This window comes from Eurosta solidaginis, chromosome X (assembly GCF_040869045.1).
Source record: "Eurosta solidaginis isolate ZX-2024a chromosome X, ASM4086904v1, whole genome shotgun sequence".
Taxonomy (NCBI): Eukaryota; Metazoa; Arthropoda; class Insecta; order Diptera; family Tephritidae; genus Eurosta; species Eurosta solidaginis.
Genome location: NC_090324.1, coordinates 210,334,698 through 210,352,524, shown reverse-complemented (window position 1 = coordinate 210,352,524; position 17,827 = coordinate 210,334,698). Strand labels below are relative to the sequence as shown.

Below are 17,827 nucleotides of genomic sequence, written 5' to 3'. Positions count from 1 at the left end.
AGGATCACCGTCATCACTTTTTCAACATAAAGGTAACCTTATAACCACTGTAGATTTTCTTTTCACTCTGAATTAAATATTATATTATAACGAGGAAATTCCTCTTTGTGTTTTCTTTTATCATATTTTTTTGAGTGAACCTTCCCGAGATCGACCTTTGTGCGCCTACCCACTGCCGTTTTACGACGCACTCAGGCCGAACATTGGTCCTTACGCACCGAAAAAAGAACTAAAAGCCTAAAATTACAGTCCACAACGCAGCACAATTTTGCCTACTAAAAATTTATTTGCCACAGCAGATCACAGCAGCCAAAAATCGACAAGGAAAAAGTTGGAGGTTTTACATTGTACATAGGTGACCAGAGCCACAGCATATTTGCCAACCACAGCACAGCACAATCAACTTTTCCAGCACAAAAACCAATAAGAAGTAAGTGTTATATTTCTTGCCACTTTTTTTTTGAGTGTTGTTTTTTTTTTGCAAAATAAAGAAAAAAAACCTGTGTAGTGCGCGAAAAATTAAAATCAAAAAAAGAAGTGAAAAAGTGAAGTTATTTAGTGAGCACCATTTTACTTTCCAATTTCAAAAATTAAAGCACTTGGTTTATTAATTTTATTTAGATCCTTGTGATTATCTGGTCTATCCCCCCACCAGTGGTAAGGTTTTCCAGACACAACACAAGGACGAGGGTTACCTAACCTCATTTTCCGCACCATACTAAATAGTTTTGTGTTGTTGTTTTTTTGCACATCACAAACACGAAATTGAGTTCAATTTAATTAATTAATCCGGTGCTCACTTCACTTTTTAAACACTATTTACACTTTTTTTGCGCTTGTTTTGCAATATCGCACGCATTTTTTCACTTTTTCAAAAATACACCCATTATCTGTGGAGGTGGCGAGTGGTCCCCCTTTTTTTGTTGTTGCCGCTGAGACAAAGTCTGTAAATTAAACCTTTTGCGGTTGTCGCTGCTGTGACAAAAAGTCCATAAAGTAAACCCTTTTCGTTGTCGCTACTCTGACAAATTCTGCAATAAACAAAATAAATAATAAACTTCGAATTTCAGTAGTGTTTATTTACGGCTGGGCAGGTATTTTTACTCTAAAGCGTTCCATTTCTATAATCGGCAATTTTCTCGTTAATAAACGTAAATAAAACAATGGAAACCTACATCCGTTTAGCAGAATCAATCGCAGAGTTTGATAAAGATTACAGCCTTATTCCGGAGAGCGACCTTAGCAAACACACCCTTGCAATACAGCAGGAAGAGTTGCGGCTCTTGTGGAAGAAGGTAAAGTCTGCGTTTGATTCGCTATTGGGATCTGATGAGGTGTCAGCGGATGACGTTATGGCGATCAGAAAGAAGCAAAAGGCAGCATACGCAATCTACGTGCGATGTTCAGCGTCTATATCTGCTGAGGCAGAAAAATACAAGAAGGATGAAAAGAACGTCAACCCTGAGCAAGAACCTCATGGGCATAAAATTCGCCTCCCTGCTTGCGATACGGAAGTTTTTAAAGGGGATTATCTGTCTTGGCCAACTTTTCGCGACCTTTTCACGGCAATTTATATAAACAATTCCAGCTTGAAAGGGGTGGAAAAGTTATTCCATCTCAACAACAAAACGCAGGGCGAAGCAAAAGATGTCGTTAAAAAATGCCCCCTCACAAATGAAGGTTTCGAGATGGCCTGGAAAAACTTGTGTGAAAGATAAGAAAACAAACGTATCTTAGTTAACACACAATTACAAATTTTATTTAACTTAAAAAAGGTAGAAAGTGAGTGTGGCAGTTCAATAAAAAAGCTGCAAAATGATATAAATAATTGTATTTCGTCCCTCAAATGCCACAAAATTGACACTTCCAATTGGGACGCAATCCTGACCTATCTATGCTCAACCAAGTTACCAGAGAGCACGCTGGCTCTTTGGGAGCAAAGTATAGACCATAAAATGGACATATCCAAGTGGGAGGATATGGATAAATTCCTGTCTAATCGGTTTCAGACACTTGAAACAGTGTCTGGTTTTACAGGGCATGCCACTGCGAAAGTGCAAAAACCAAACGCGTCGCGACAATCGTCAGAAACCCCTACGAAAAGACTTGGTGCTTTTCAAACGAAAGTATCCAAGCAAACAATAAAATCAATTTGTAAAATGTGTAAATCCCCTGAACACAGATTACGCAACTGTTCACGCTTTTGCGAGTTAACCCCTCCTGAAATGATTAAATTCATAAAATCTACGAGTGGTTGTCTGAATTGTCTATCCCCAGGACACACAGTGACCAGATGCACCAGTTCCTACAACTGCAATACGTGCCACTCTCGTCACCATACGCTCCTGCATGCGGAGACCCTACAGAAAAACACCACCTACAACCCGCCCCAACACTCCTACGATAATAGGCCCTCTACTTCTAGACAGGCATTAGCGAGACATGAATCAGAAAAACCAGGTTCAAACGGGAACAAAAATGTGACATCCTGTCATACGAATTCCAGCACAGGTGTGCTATTAGGAACTGCTCGCGTACACATTCGCCATAATGGTACCGACTTCTCCGCACGGGCATTAATTGATTCAGGGTCTGAATGTTCCTTTATAACTGAAAGACTGAAACGCAGAATCAATTTTCCAGCGAGAAAAATGCATGCCCAAGTTTCAGGCATCACAAATGCGGTGTCAGCTCAGGTGAAAGAGGCATCCAAAATTGAATTACGTTCACCAGTGGATGCCTGCTTCAGCCTGACTACACCCGTTCTAGTCCTAGCCAAACTCACTGGGAATCTTCCATCCTGCCATATCAACGCCATGACTATGCAGGCATTCCCAGACTTGGTTTTGGCAGATAAAAGGTTCCACATCAACGAAGATGTAGACCTCATACTTGGAGGAGACATATATCCCCAAATTATACTGAGTGGTCTGAAAAAGAATGTACTAAATACACTTTTGGCCCAAGAGACAGTGTTCGGTTGGATACTAACCGGTCGCATCGAAGCACCGAGTCCAACGAAGAGCATCATGTCATTCTACAACGAGGTTGCGTTGGACAACCAATTAAAAGCTTTCTGGGAGGTAGAAAATGTTCCAAAAAACAAAATGCTTAATGAAGAAGAAAGGTATTGTGAACAATTATTTAAGGACACAACAAAACGTGATGAAAGTGAAAGATATACAGTCTCGCTACCATTCAGGCAGGATTACCCTGAGAAGATTGCATTAGGACCGTCTCTAAAGCGCGCATGTTCACAATTCTTCAGAAATGAGGGGGATTACTGAAAAACCAAGATTTAGGAAAAGAGTATGTTCGGGTGTTGTCAGAATACGAAACACTTGGACATATGAGAAAAATTAAGAATAATATACCATCCGACGATTCGGATAATTATTTCCTGCCCCACCACGCCGTTGTAAAGGCGGAAAGTACCACTACCAAGGTGCGCGTCGTCTTCAACGCGTCAAGTCCGACGGCAAATGGCATTAGTCTAAACGACATACTCCACCCAGGTCCAGTACTCCAAGCGGACTTGCCTATTTTAATTCTACGTTGGAGACTTTACCGTTTTGTCTTTAATAGCGACATAGAAAAGATGTATAGGCAGATTTGGGTGACCGATAATCACGCCAAATTTCAAAGAATTGTCCATCGAACATCCCCCAACGAACTAATCAGTCTTTACGAACTAAAGACTGTCACATTTGGTGTAAACTGCGCCCCCTACCTCGCGATACGGTCACTTCTACAATTGGCTGATGATGTAGAAAATACGCACCCAATAGCATCGGGTATATTACGAGAAAGTATGTATGTCGACGACGTTTTATCTGGAGGACATACAATAGCGTCAACAATCAGAGCAAGAAACGAGATTCGCGAAGCATTACACTCAGCTGGCTTTCCATTGCGCAAGTGGACATCAAATTGTGAGGAAATCCTTCAGGACATCCCCAAAACGGATCTGCTCAGCGAGGACTTCCTAGCGTTTGAAGAGGCTAGCTCGGTGAAGGCACTCGGAATACGATGGAACGCGCATTCAGACATGTTTTACTTCACCGCAGGAGTTTTAGAGAGTGGCGAGAACATCACCAAACGCGTAATCCTATCCGCTATAGCCAAACTTTTCGACCCTTTAGGCTGGCTTGCACCAGTGGTCATAGTGGCAAAAATACTAATGCAGCATATCTGGTTAGAGGGCACCGGGTGGGACGAACCTGTCTCCCCAACTACCTTAGAACGGTGGGAAAATTTCACCCAACACTATAACGAAATAGATAACATTAGGATACCGCGATGGGTAAATTTTACGCCCGAGGACGACATCGAAATACATGGTTTTTGCGATGCATCGGAAAAGGCATATGCAGCAGCTATATACATGCGCGTAAAAAGGGACGATACAATTTTCACAAATCTCTTGCTAGCCAAAACCCGAGTAGCCCCAGTGAAAACTATCTCACTACCACGTTTAGAACTTTGCGGCGCCGTGCTGCTCGCAGAAATCATGGAATCAATATTCCGAAACATTCATTTGGGGCCAGCAAAAGTTCACCTCTGGACGGATTCAACCATCGTACTCGCTTGGATAAGAAAGCCGCCCTGTTCCTGGTCAACCTTCGTCGCACACCGAATCACTAAGATCATCGATATGGTCGGTAGCAAGGACTGGCTTCACGTGGACTCGGAATCTAATCCAGCGGATCTAGGAAGCAGAGGACTACTTGCATCAGAGTTGATAAACAATTCGTTGTGGTGGCAGGGACCTTCTTGGCTGCAAGAAGACAATTCCCACTGGCCAGCACAAGAGACCGAATACAAAACGTCCGTTGAGGAGAAGAGGGCACAAACATATGCCACGACAAGGGTAGATCATGTAGATATTCTCGACCGTTTTTCAAATTTACCCAAGGCTTTGAAGGTTCTATCCTATGTTAGGAGATTTTATAAACGAACTCACCCAAAAACTAAAGCAATGTTCCACGAAAGGTCGTGTATAATCTCAGCCGATGAGATTAAGGCAACGACTCAAGCATTAATACGAGTCTGCCAGAAACAATTTTACGGGACAGAATATTTAAAATTGAAAAATAGGGAACCTATCGATCGAAAGAGTGAAATACTGTCACTCAACCCATATATCGACAAAGATGCTATTATTAGAACAGGGGGGCGTCTAGGGGCTTCAAAGGACATGTCGTACAATGAGCGTCATCCGATCATCTTGCCTTACAATTGTAGGCTGTCTCGCCTGACCGTTTTGATGGCTCATCTTGACTCCCTTCATGGCGAGAACCAGCTCATGCTCCGTCTCATCCGAACCCAATACTGGATACCGAATGTCAAGACCATGATCAGAGCCATCATCCACAATTGCAAAACCTGCATTATTCACCGAAAGCAGGCACAGTCCCAACTTATGGGACCCTTCCCTGCGAGCGGACTACTTTTACCCGCGCGTTCACCAATACCGGGGTAGACTTTGCAGGGCCTTTCGACATCAAAAGTTACCGCGGTAGGGGATGTCGACTGTCAAAAGGCTACGTATGCCTTTTCGTCTGTTTTTCCACTAAGGCCATCCACTTAGAAGCCACTAGTGACCTTAGTACCCCAGGCTTCCTCGCGGCCTTTTCGCGTTTTATCGCGAGAAGAGGATGTCCGAAGAACATCTACTCCGACAATGGTACGAACTTTGTCGGAGCTTCCAGATCTCTACGATCGGAATTCAAAGCCTTCCTGGCAGAAAGCCGAGACAAAACAGTCTCCAAGTATAGCCACCAAGCATTAACTTGGAATTTTATTCCCGCTGGCGCTCCACATATGGGCGGCTTGTGGGAAGCGGGAGTGAAGAGCTTCAAAAGCCACTTCAAAAAGATCGCTTCTCCCCACAAATATACTATGGAGGAGTTCCAAACACTTTTGTGCCGGATTGAGGCGTGCCTCAACTCGCGCCCTCTCAGTCCGGGGTCGAATGACCCAACGGATCTGGAACCACTAACCCCAGGACATTTCCTAACCGGCAGCCACCTGCTGGCTCCACCAGAACCGGATGCCAGTGAGAGCACTGCCTCGATGATCAATCGATGGCAGAAATTCAAAGCCCTCCATCACACTTTCTGGAAACGATGGAAGGTGGAATACCTTTCCGAACTTCAAAAACGAGTGAAGTGGAAACAGTCAAAACAAAATATACACGTGGGAGATCTAGTTGTCATCAAAGAGGACAACTTATCTCCCAACGAAGGGAGGTTAGGCAGAGTCGTCAACGTACACCCCGGCGAAGATAACCGAGTACGTGTAGTCGACCTCATAAACGAGAAGGGTCAAGTCAGACGACCTTTGGTCAAACTGATCCTTCTTCCCACGGAGATAGATTGTGCGAGGACCAAAAGCTTCGCTTAACAATCCCCCCCGTTCCTCCACATCCCTCCGTTCAAAAAAAAAAATTCTAATTTTTTTATTTTCAAAAAAACCATCCCACTCACTCGTTATTCCAGAACGAGTATGCCAGAAAAGCCTTTACGCAGACCCTCGGTCTGCCACAGAAAGCAAAGGCACTCGGCCCATAATCCTTTTAAAATTTTCAAAATTTCAAAACCCAGCGCTCGCCCACCGAGGCTAATCAACCACCCTAATGCAGATCCCCATCTGCCACAAAACACTTATTTTTAATTTTCACAACCAAACCCCATTTCACTCACTCACCCCGAGCGAGGACACCAGAACCCTAACGCAGACTCAGGGTCTGCCACAGAACGCAGATGCACTCAGCCAAAGGAACGAGGCCAAGCAATAACCTAACGCAGATTCGATATCTGCCACAAATCCAAAAGAATTTAAACGCATACAGCCACAGATTAAAGATAATCGACGTGCTGATAAAATATCCGCAGGTCCACAATCACACATACTCGAGGGTGTTACATGGGACGAAGCTAATCGTATTAAGGAGGCCACCGTTTCACCAGCTGGCGATCATGTCGTGCTAATGGGCTCCGCCTCCAAGGGAATCATACAACGTGGCTATCAACATAATGCGGCCGTTTTATAAGGCACCATATGCTAAGAAGCCATTCGATAATGTAACCGATGATGAATTGAATGAATATAAGCGCACGGTAGAACGTAAAAGGAGCATTCATGGTGAATATACTGATACTGATTTCTCCGAATCAGAGCCACTGAGTTCGATGCCGATCTCAGCACAACAACAACAAGAACAAAATCAACAACAAAAACAACAACAAAGCTGTGGTTTAGCAACAAACATGTCAAGCAGTATTGTCGCATCAGAAGCTGCCTCATCCGATTATGGAACTAATACTGCTAATATTTCTAAATCTGAACGTGAGTCCATACACTCCGGCCAATTTATGGTGTCTCACTTTGAGGCCGAAGAGGCACAGGAAGACGATTTAGAGGAAGATGATGAAGTGAAAATGTTAGATCCTGAAGATCCAAATCTTTCAAAATCAGAGGATCTAGAAAATACTTGTACTGATGTACAACGATTTGTTCCACGTAAAATGTCATTCATACAAGAAACTGGTAACGAAGGATCGGCTGTAGCTTCACACTTGGAAATTGAAACTTCCCTTACTAAGCTGTTCAAATGCATGAATCTGGCATACAGTCAAAAACTAACATCCCCAAAATGGAATCACTTCAAAGGTATTCGCTTACGCTGGAAGGACAAAATACGATTGAACAATGTAATTTGGCGATGCTGGCATATGAAATTCATACTAAAACGTAGGACACCGGTTTGCCAATTTGCCTCGCCATTGGATGTTGATATTCACAGCAATCCCCAGGCTTTGTGTTGGAAGGAAAATATTGGAAACGCCAAACAACTGTTATCAAGGCAGAATACCGTAAATGGCGTAAAAATTCGAAATCCAAAGCTGCAGGATGTCTTACATATGATACGAAAAGTGAGTTCGATTTCTTGGAATGGTCTCCACTGAACGATCGCTCGTTAATGCTACCTGACGACTGGACAAATGATACTCTCTTCTCTTCTATAAATGGGCCCTTTCCTTTCCCAGATCCACGAGAGATAGCTCGTGGTGCAGGAATAGCAGATTTCATACAGCCTGGACTTGGTTCTTTGCAGCCAAATATTGAAGACATTGACCTAACTTTTGATGCTCTATTTTTCGCAGAATTGCTTCAGCCGACCCGTCTACCTCCCGTACCAGAAGAAGGCACAGATGAAATGCTTAAAAATGTTGATTACAACTTTTCATCAATCATGGGATCTAATCAGCTGGATTCTAGTAATATGGTGGGTGTTGTAGACAGCTCACAGAATACATTGCCAGTAACCGATGATACCAGCATGTTGGACTTAAATGCACCATTGGATTCAATACAATATCAGTCGGGAATGGGACAACGTTTTTCTGCTTCATTGACAAGAGAAAACACCAGTGGACAACTATTGAATACATCAGGGACTAATGAGACGCAATCAATTAACTCTGTAGATGCTATTATGACCGACGATTGTCCTTCAGCAGTTGGTAATAATAACTTGAGCACATCAACAGCAGTACCAACAGCACCTCAAACGATGCCTTTGCATTCAAAACAGTTTCCTAATACAAGTGAACACACCACAAGCAACAGGACATCAATTAATGAGTTTCCTAGCAAAAGTGTTATGAAAGGTCGAATTTCGAAGAACTCTCAACGGCCTTTTAGAAGGGAGCCTCACAACTATGATAAAGCTCTACCTACATTGCATCAGACAACTGTGTACCAGCAAATGTTGGCAGAACAGCAAAAGAGTCAACAAAACCAACACCTGCAGCCGACATTGCCATGCACAGGATTGCATCAGACAATGGCCTTTCATCATCAGCAGCAACAACAACAACAAATGCAAACACCGCCCGCTCAATATCCGTCTACTGCTGCATCAATAACTGGCTCTGTTGAAGGTACAAGCAGTGGGACGGCGTATGGTGGCTATAACAATATTGAACTCAGTCCGTCGGCGCGCAGTGGCCCTAATGCAAATAATAATTTAATTAATGTTACAATGGTAAATAAAAAGCCAAAAGGTTATGGCATTTTACATGCGGCTACAAATTGTTTGCCCAACACAACACAATTCAATGCTAATAATTCATCACACACTAGCAATTCTTCAATACTTTTACAGGCAGTTAAAACCGAACCATCATCTGCCGATGTGCTTTCTATATACAATTTGAATGCTTCAAATGATGTGTATAGCGTTAATACAAATTTAAATAACACCAATAACTCAAACTCCTATAAACCTTATCCAAGTGTGAGTAGTTTTAAGAAATCTGCATCGACTGGTGGCTACATAAATATGCCAAATGCACAACACCTTCATCAACAATCGCTGCCATTGAATTTAGGCTGTCAGGTGACATCATTGCCAAGCCCACTACAATTACAGGTACAAGCACAATGCCAACTATCGCCTTCAACTTGTCATTTACATCAACAACAACCTGCGCAACATTTGCTAACCACACAACAAAATCAAATGCAACAGCTTGGTCAACAACAACAAACAAGTGTTAATGTGATCCCTCGAGAAATTTTTAGATCGAATAGTTTGCCACTAAATGTAACTTTGCAAAAGATTGAGTCAAGATCAAGTCACGATAATTTTGCTGTACCAAAATACCAAGCTAAAACCAGTAAACCTCGTTCGCGTAGCAATTCAATACATCAGCACATGATTGCTGTACCCAATGTACCTAATAATAAAACGGGTAGTGTAACCGGTAGCAACCTGATGGTCTCACATTTACAGTCAGCTACTAGCGATCCTATGTTGAACAATAGTACCTTAGCTCAACTTCTAACAACGAATTCTCGCCCACTGATCAAGAAACAAAGTTCTTCCACAAATGTTAATGTAGCAATAGCAATACCAACAGGGGTTTTGCCTCCTCCTGCGTCCTCGGTTTTACCTGTAAATGCGAATAACAAAAACATTGGAACCATAGCCTCTGCGGTCAACTATTTTGCATCCACTAATGTTCACTCTGTGTCAAGTAATTCGGCAGGAGCATCCCCTGAAGTGCGCCATTCGATGCAAATGCATCAGAAATATGCCACCCAAATTTACATCTAAAAAAAAAAGAAGAAAAATTGATTGATTAATGAAAAGAAATATATATTAGTAATCAAATTAATTACAATTCTTCCACATCATTACCTTTTCTTTAGGACATTCTGCGCAACAATCGCATTACTCCAAACCACGTAAAAAATGAAATGAAAGAACGGAAAATCTCTTGATACATTTCCCGTTGTTTCAATTCATAGGAATTTTGCCTTCTATACACGGGTATGTATGAATGTGCGTTTTTTTTTTTTGTCTTTGCCGTTGGTATGCCGGTACCAGTGAGTGGAAGTCTAAAAAGGGAATGGTAGTAAAAAAAAAAAAAAAATGGAAATAGTAGTAGTTGGCAATTTTTACCAAGAAAACAACAGCTACCGTTAATATTTGTACCAAACAATTATTAATGTATCGTAAAACAAATATCGCACATTTGCAAGGAAATGACACCTTTAAAACACGTAAACAAGACAAAATTACGTGCACATTTGTATATACCTATGTACATAGCTTATGCCTATACGATACTCACTTTTTTCCTGTATCGTGAGTGTGAAATACTGACAAACATGCACCAAAACGTCTAATCACAACAACAATTTTCCAAGGTACCAAAATTACTGCTGAAAAATAACCAATTTCAGCATGTTATCGTTACGTAAAACTTCCTATTGTCGTCCAAATTATTCAAAAAAGAAAAAAAAAAAAAACTGAGAAAAATAGCGCAGAAAATATTCGCGTACTCAGTCATTATATTTCTCTACTCAAAAATTCATTTCCTGTTTAAGTTCTTTTTTTCAAAATTTACTGATTTGGTCAGTATCGCCTCCTAATGTTAGTTGGGTGGGCTCTGCAATTCAATACTTTAAAATTATCGCAGCATGCGTTTTCAGTGCGAAAATACTGAAATATTGGTAGAATCTAAGTGTTGGTAGCAGAAGTAGTAGAAAATGAAAAATGGGTCAAAAAGGTAGGTCAAACTATCAATGCGGTAAAGTACGTGCACTGACTGCCCATATACTTATACCAACGTATGTACATATATATGCCGAGTTTTAAATGTACATTATATTAGGGATGCATAAAATTACGCAAACGGGTACCGAAGAACCCGTTTCCGAAAAATCGGTACCGGAGCCAAACACCCTTCGGGAACCGTACCATTTGCTAAAGGCCATCAATTAAACAGGACTAGAAGCGTACTTGGGGAAAGGTTGAATAAACAACTCTCATAAATAACCGAAAGGTAATACAAAAAGAGGAAAATGATACATTCTACAAATGATTCTCCTCATCCAAAACGAACATTTTTTTATTTTTTCTTTACATCGCATACAATTTTGCTGTCCAAACATTTTTTTGTGGCGGGCAGGGAAGTTGTTGGGTTTTAGCACCAACAACACAAATAACAGCGACTCAAAAGAACCCACGCTATACACTTTCTACCCGGTTCGGCATCAGAATGTGTGAACCGAAAATCGTAAATGCTCATTTTCTGCAGCACAAGTGTGCCCGTGGCCAACTAAAACGCTGCCGGGTGACACAAAATAAACAAAATAAGGCACTAAAGACCCAGGCACATAACGTGCGGGGAAAGAGGCCATGCACATAATGCACGCCACATATGAATATTTTTTTTATGCAGCGACAGATGTTTCCCCTTATGCGCGCGCTAATAAAATTTCCCAAATCCCCAATAATACAACTAGGGACCACTCGCCCCTGCATCTCGAGAATGACTCGACCCAGTCAAACATATTGCACTTCTTTCAGGAAAATGGGTCGTTTTGCCGCTTTAAAACGAAATGCTGCCACGAACGCAGCGCGTTATTCGTCGGAATGCCGAGTGTGTCTTGAGCGACACCCTATCCGCTTGTGCCCAGCATTCAGGGCGAAAAGGCCAGAAGAGCGCCTCTACGTAACCATTCGCGAAAGCTACTGCGGAAATTGTTTGGCGCCTGATCACCGCTCTAACGCATGCCCAAGCCAAGGGCGATGCAAACGGTGCGGCGAGAAGCACCACACGATGCTGCACATCGCCTCGATCGACGAAGAGGAGCAGCTATTACAAGAAGCCCGCTCCAAGCCATGGAGCGTCCAAGTGGAAGAGGAGCTAGATTCACCCCGAGAGCGGATAGACGACTCAATCTCGTTATATGCGTCGGACGCTGGAACGGAGACTGGACCTCTTCGTCTACCCCGAAACCGAGATGCCGGCCGAACCGGAGCGGAGACGCGGTCTCTTCGCCCGACCATACCACCTACAGCCAAATCATTTCGACCACTTCTGCAGCACGAGAGGAAGCGGCTCCAACAGGGGACAGCGACAGCACGGCGCCATACATATAACGGCCGAGCGGAGACCCGGTCTCTTCGCCGGCAACCCAGGAACCCCCAACGGAGACGACATTCACGTGACCACAGAGCGGAGACAAGGCCTCTTCGCCTGCCCCAACGACATCAGCCACAAGATCGCAGCCACGGAGGCAACACACTGCAGCTCACCACCGTGTCCGCCTTCCGGTCAGGGCTCGTAGCCCAGCATTCAGCAGCCACCGCCACCATGATACCAAGGGTAGCGATCACACCCACCGCGGTCGTGAAGATAGAAGCTGGGGGGCGGCTACACCTCGTCCGTGCCTTACTGGACGGATGCTCCCCCACCACCGTGATTGCGGATGAGCTCGCCCAGGAGCTCCAACTTCCTACCAGCAATATTGGCGGGCAAGCAGGATGTCTGCTGCGTATCCGAGGTAGACACGGACAGAACAAAAGAAATATGAACACGTATATCTTCTTACTTCTTTTCGCTATCCCTAGCTCTAGGCAAGCCTGGCTTAGGCCTTGAATCATAACGGGAAAAGTGCCGAATGACAGAGGCATCAGCAACCAAGCTCACCCATTGCGCAAACCATCTTGCGTGCCGCCAAGCCGGCGGACTGACCGGCGTTTATGTTAAGTTAGATATAATTAGTTATAAGATTTTACTTTTTTTCTTCTCTTCTTCACGGTCGGTGATCCTTGGCGGACTGTGATGTTGCGTACCGCAAGGGGGGGCGGCATGTTTAGGCCAAATGCCTAACTTTTACCTGATTGACGGCGCCCCTCCCTAACGTTTTAATAATATTTCCAGCCACCCACACTCACGCCGCATTTGTGTGCATGCATGCACATGCAGGCGTTTCATACACATGCACGTGTGTGTGCAGGTTGTCAGCACCCATGCACGTATATGTGGGGGTTGTTGTGTGTGTGGCTTTTTTCCCCTCCTTAATACCAGAGGACTTTTTCGTGGCTTAGCGGTTGTCCTCAACGGGATAACCGGCCTCTTTCTCGATTGACCGCCAACCAGCACACATCGCCAAGGATCACCGTCATCACTTTCTCAACATAAAGGTAACCTTATAACCACTGTAGATTTTCTTTTCACTCTGAATTAAATATTATATTATAATGAGGAAATTCCTCTTTGTGTTTTCTTTTATCATATTTTTTTGAGTGAACCTTCCCGAGATCGACCCTTGTGCGCCTACCCACTGCCGGTTTACGACGCACTCAGGCCGAACACCTACCATCTGCAAAAATAAAATCGATCCTATCTTGCTTGGTTCAATAGATATGGACACTTATCCCTTTTAGTCGGTTAACCCCACCCAGTATGACGTAGGAATTGAACCGTTAGCGACAGAACCTTGAATCAGCTTGTGGATTAATACACATATAAAAACCTATCATCTGCAGAAACAAAATCGATTCTATCATGCTTGGTTCAATAGATATGGACACTTATCCCTTTTAGTCGGTTAACCCCACCCAGTATGACATAGAAATTGAACCGTTAGCGACAGAACCTTGGATCAGCTTGTGGATTAATATACACATAAAAACTTATCATCTGCAAAAATAAATTCGATTCTATCTTGCTTGGTTCAATAGATATGTATACTTATCCCTTTTAGTCGGTTAACCCCATCCACTATAACGTAGAAATTGAACCGTTAACGACAGAACCTTGAATCAGCTTGTGGATTAATACACATATAAAAACCTATCATCTGCAAAAACAAAATCGATTCTATCTTGCTGGGTTCAATAGATATGGATACTTATCCCTTTTAGTCGGTTAGCCCCATCCACTTTGACGTAGAAATTGAACCGTTAACGATACAACCTTGGATCAGCTTGTAGATTAATATACACATAAAAACCTACCATCTGCAAAAACAAAATCGATTCTATCTTGCTGGGTTCAATAGATATGGATACTTATCCCTTTTAGTCGGTTAACCCCATCCACTTTGACGTAGAAATTGAACCGTTAACGATACAACCTTGGATCAGCTTGTAGATTAATATACATATAAAAACCTACCATCTGCAAAAATAAAATCGATCCTATCTTGCTTGGTTCAATAGATATGGATACTTATCCCTTTTAGTCGGTTAACCCCATCCACTTTGACGTAGAAATTGAACCGTTAACGATACAACCTTGGATCAGCTTGTAGATTAATATACATATAAAAACCTACCATCTGCAGAAACAAAATCGATCCTATCATGCTTGGTTCAATAGATATGGGCACTTGTCCCTTTTAGTCGGTTAACCCCATCCTCCTTGACGTAGAAATTGAACCGTTAACGATAGAACCTTGTTTCAGCTTGTGGATTAATATACACATAAAAACTTATCATCTGCAAAAATAAATTCGATTCTATCTTGCTTGGTTCAATAGATATGTATACTTATCCCTTTTAGTCGGTTAACCCCATCCACTATAACGTAGAAATTGAACCGTTAACGACAGAACCTTGAATCAGCTTGTGGATTAATACACATATAAAAACCTATCATCTGCAAAAACAAAATCGATTCTATCTTGCTGGGTTCAATAGATATGGATACTTATCCCTTTTAGTCGGTTAGCCCCATCCACTTTGACGTAGAAATTGAACCGTTAACGATACAACCTTGGATCAGCTTGTAGATTAATATACACATAAAAACCTACCATCTGCAAAAACAAAATCGATTCTATCTTGCTGGGTTCAATAGATATGGATACTTATCCCTTTTAGTCGGTTAACCCCATCCACTTTGACGTAGAAATTGAACCGTTAACGATACAACCTTGGATCAGCTTGTAGATTAATATACATATAAAAACCTACCATCTGCAAAAATAAAATCGATCCTATCTTGCTTGGTTCAATAGATATGGATACTTATCCCTTTTAGTCGGTTAACCCCATCCACTTTGACGTAGAAATTGAACCGTTAACGATACAACCTTGGATCAGCTTGTAGATTAATATACATATAAAAACCTACCATCTGCAGAAACAAAATCGATCCTATCATGCTTGGTTCAATAGATATGGGCACTTGTCCCTTTTAGTCGGTTAACCCCATCCTCCTTGACGTAGAAATTGAACCGTTAACGATAGAACCTTGTTTCAGCTTGTGGATTAATATACACATAAAAACCTACCATCTGCAAAAATAAAATCGATTCTATCTTGCTTGGTTCAATAGATATGGACACTTATCCCTTTTAGTCGGTTAACACCACCCACAATAGATGTGGACACTTATCCCTTTTAGTCGATTAACCCCACCCAGTATGACATAGAAATTGAACCGTTAGCGACAGAACCTGGTATTAGCTTGTGGATTAATATACACATAAAAACCTACCATCTGCAAAAACAAAATCGATTATATCTTGCTTGGTTCAATAGATATGGACACTCATCCCTTTTAGTCGGTTAACCCAACCACAATAGATGTGGACACTTATCCCTTTTAGTTCGTTAACCCCATCCTCCTTGACGTAGAAATTGAACCGTTAACGATAGAACCTTGTTTCAGCTTGTGGATTAATATACACATAAAAACCTACCATCTGCAAAAATAAAATCGATTCTATCTTGCTTGGTTCAATAGATATGGACACTTATCCCTTTTAGTCGGTTAACCCCACCCACTATGACGTAGAAATTGAACCATTAAAGATAGAGCCTTGGATCAGCTTGTGGATTAATATACTCATAAAAACCAATCATCTGCAGAAACAAAATCGATTATATCTTGCTTGGTTCAATAGATATGGACACTTATCCCTTTTAGTCGGTTAACCCCACCTACAATAGATGTGGACACTTATCCCTTTTAGTCGGTTAACCCGATCCACCTTGACGTAGAAATTGAACCGTTAACGATAGAACCTTGTTTCAGCTTGTGGATTAATATACACATAAAAACCTACCATCTGCAAAAATAAAATCGATTATATCTTGCTTGGTTCAATAGATATGGACACTTATCCCTTTTAGTCGGTTAACCCCACCCACAATAGATGTGGACACTGGTCCCTTTTAGTCGGTTACTTTGATGTAGAAATTGAACCGTTAACGATAGAACCTTGTAACAGCTTGTGGATTAATATACACATAAAAACCTACCATCTGCAAAAATAAAATCGATTCTATCTTGCTTGGTTCAGTAGATATGGACACTTATCCCTTTTAGTCGGTTACTTTGATGTAGAAATTGAACCGTTAACGATAGAACCTTGTATCAGCTTGTGGACTAATATACACATAAAACCCTACCATCTGCAAAAATAAAGTCGATTCTATCTTGCTTGGTTCAATAGATATGGACACTTATCCATTTTAGTCGATTAACCCCACCCAGTATGACATAGAAATTGAACCGTTAGCGACAGAACCAGGTGTTAGCTTGTGGATTAATATACACATAAAAACCTACCATCTGCAAAAACAAAATCGATTATATCTTGCTTGGTTCAATAGATATGGACACTTATCCCTTTTAGTCGGTTAACCCCACCCACAATAGATGTGGACACTTATCCCTTTTAGTCGGTTAACCCCATCCACCTTGACGTAGAAATTGAACCGTTAACGATAGAACCTTGTTTCAGCTTGTGGATTAATATACACATAAAAACCTACCATCTGCAAAAATAAAATCGATTCTATCTTGCTTGGTTCAGTAGATATGGACACTTATCCCTTTTAGTCGGTTACTTTGATGTAGAAATTGAACCGTTAACGATAGAACCTTGTAACAGCTTGTGGATTAATATACACATAAAAACCTACCTTCTGCAAAAATAAAATCGATTCTATCTTGCTTGGTTCAATAGATATGGACACTTATCCCTTTTAGTCAGTTAACCCCATCCAGTATGACGTAGAAATTGAACCGTTAGCGACAGAACCTGGAACCAGCTTGTCGATTAATATACACATAAAAACCTATCATCTGAAAAACAAAATCGATTCTATCTTGCTTGGTTCAATAGATATGGGCACTTATCCCTTTTAGTCGGTTAACCCCACCCACTATGACGTAGAAATTGAACCATTAAAGATAGAGCCTTGGATCAGCTTTTGGATTAATATACAAATAAAAACCTATCATCTGCAGAAACAAAATCGATTATATCTTGCTTGGTTCAATAGATATGGACACTTATCCCTTTTAGTCGGTTAACCCCACCCACAATAGATGTGGACACTTATCCCTTTTAGTCGGTTAACCCCATCCACCTTGACGTAGAAATTGAACCGTTAACGATAGAACCTTGTTTTAGCTTGTGGATTAATATACACATAAAAACTTACCATCTGCAAAAATAAAATCGATTCTATCTTGCTTGGTTCAGTAGATATGGACACTTA

General features: G+C 41.8%; 1 protein-coding gene across 1 annotated transcript; it reads left to right on the top strand.

The window, feature by feature from the left end:
* Positions 1-7,037: 7,037 nt before the first annotated feature.
* LOC137235391 (protein WBSCR14 homolog) lies at positions 7,038-10,126 on the top strand. The gene is given in 2 exon segments (XM_067758370.1): positions 7,038-7,818; positions 7,821-10,126. Coding segments are annotated over 2 exon segments (3,087 nt in total).
* Positions 10,127-17,827: the final 7,701 nt, after the last annotated feature.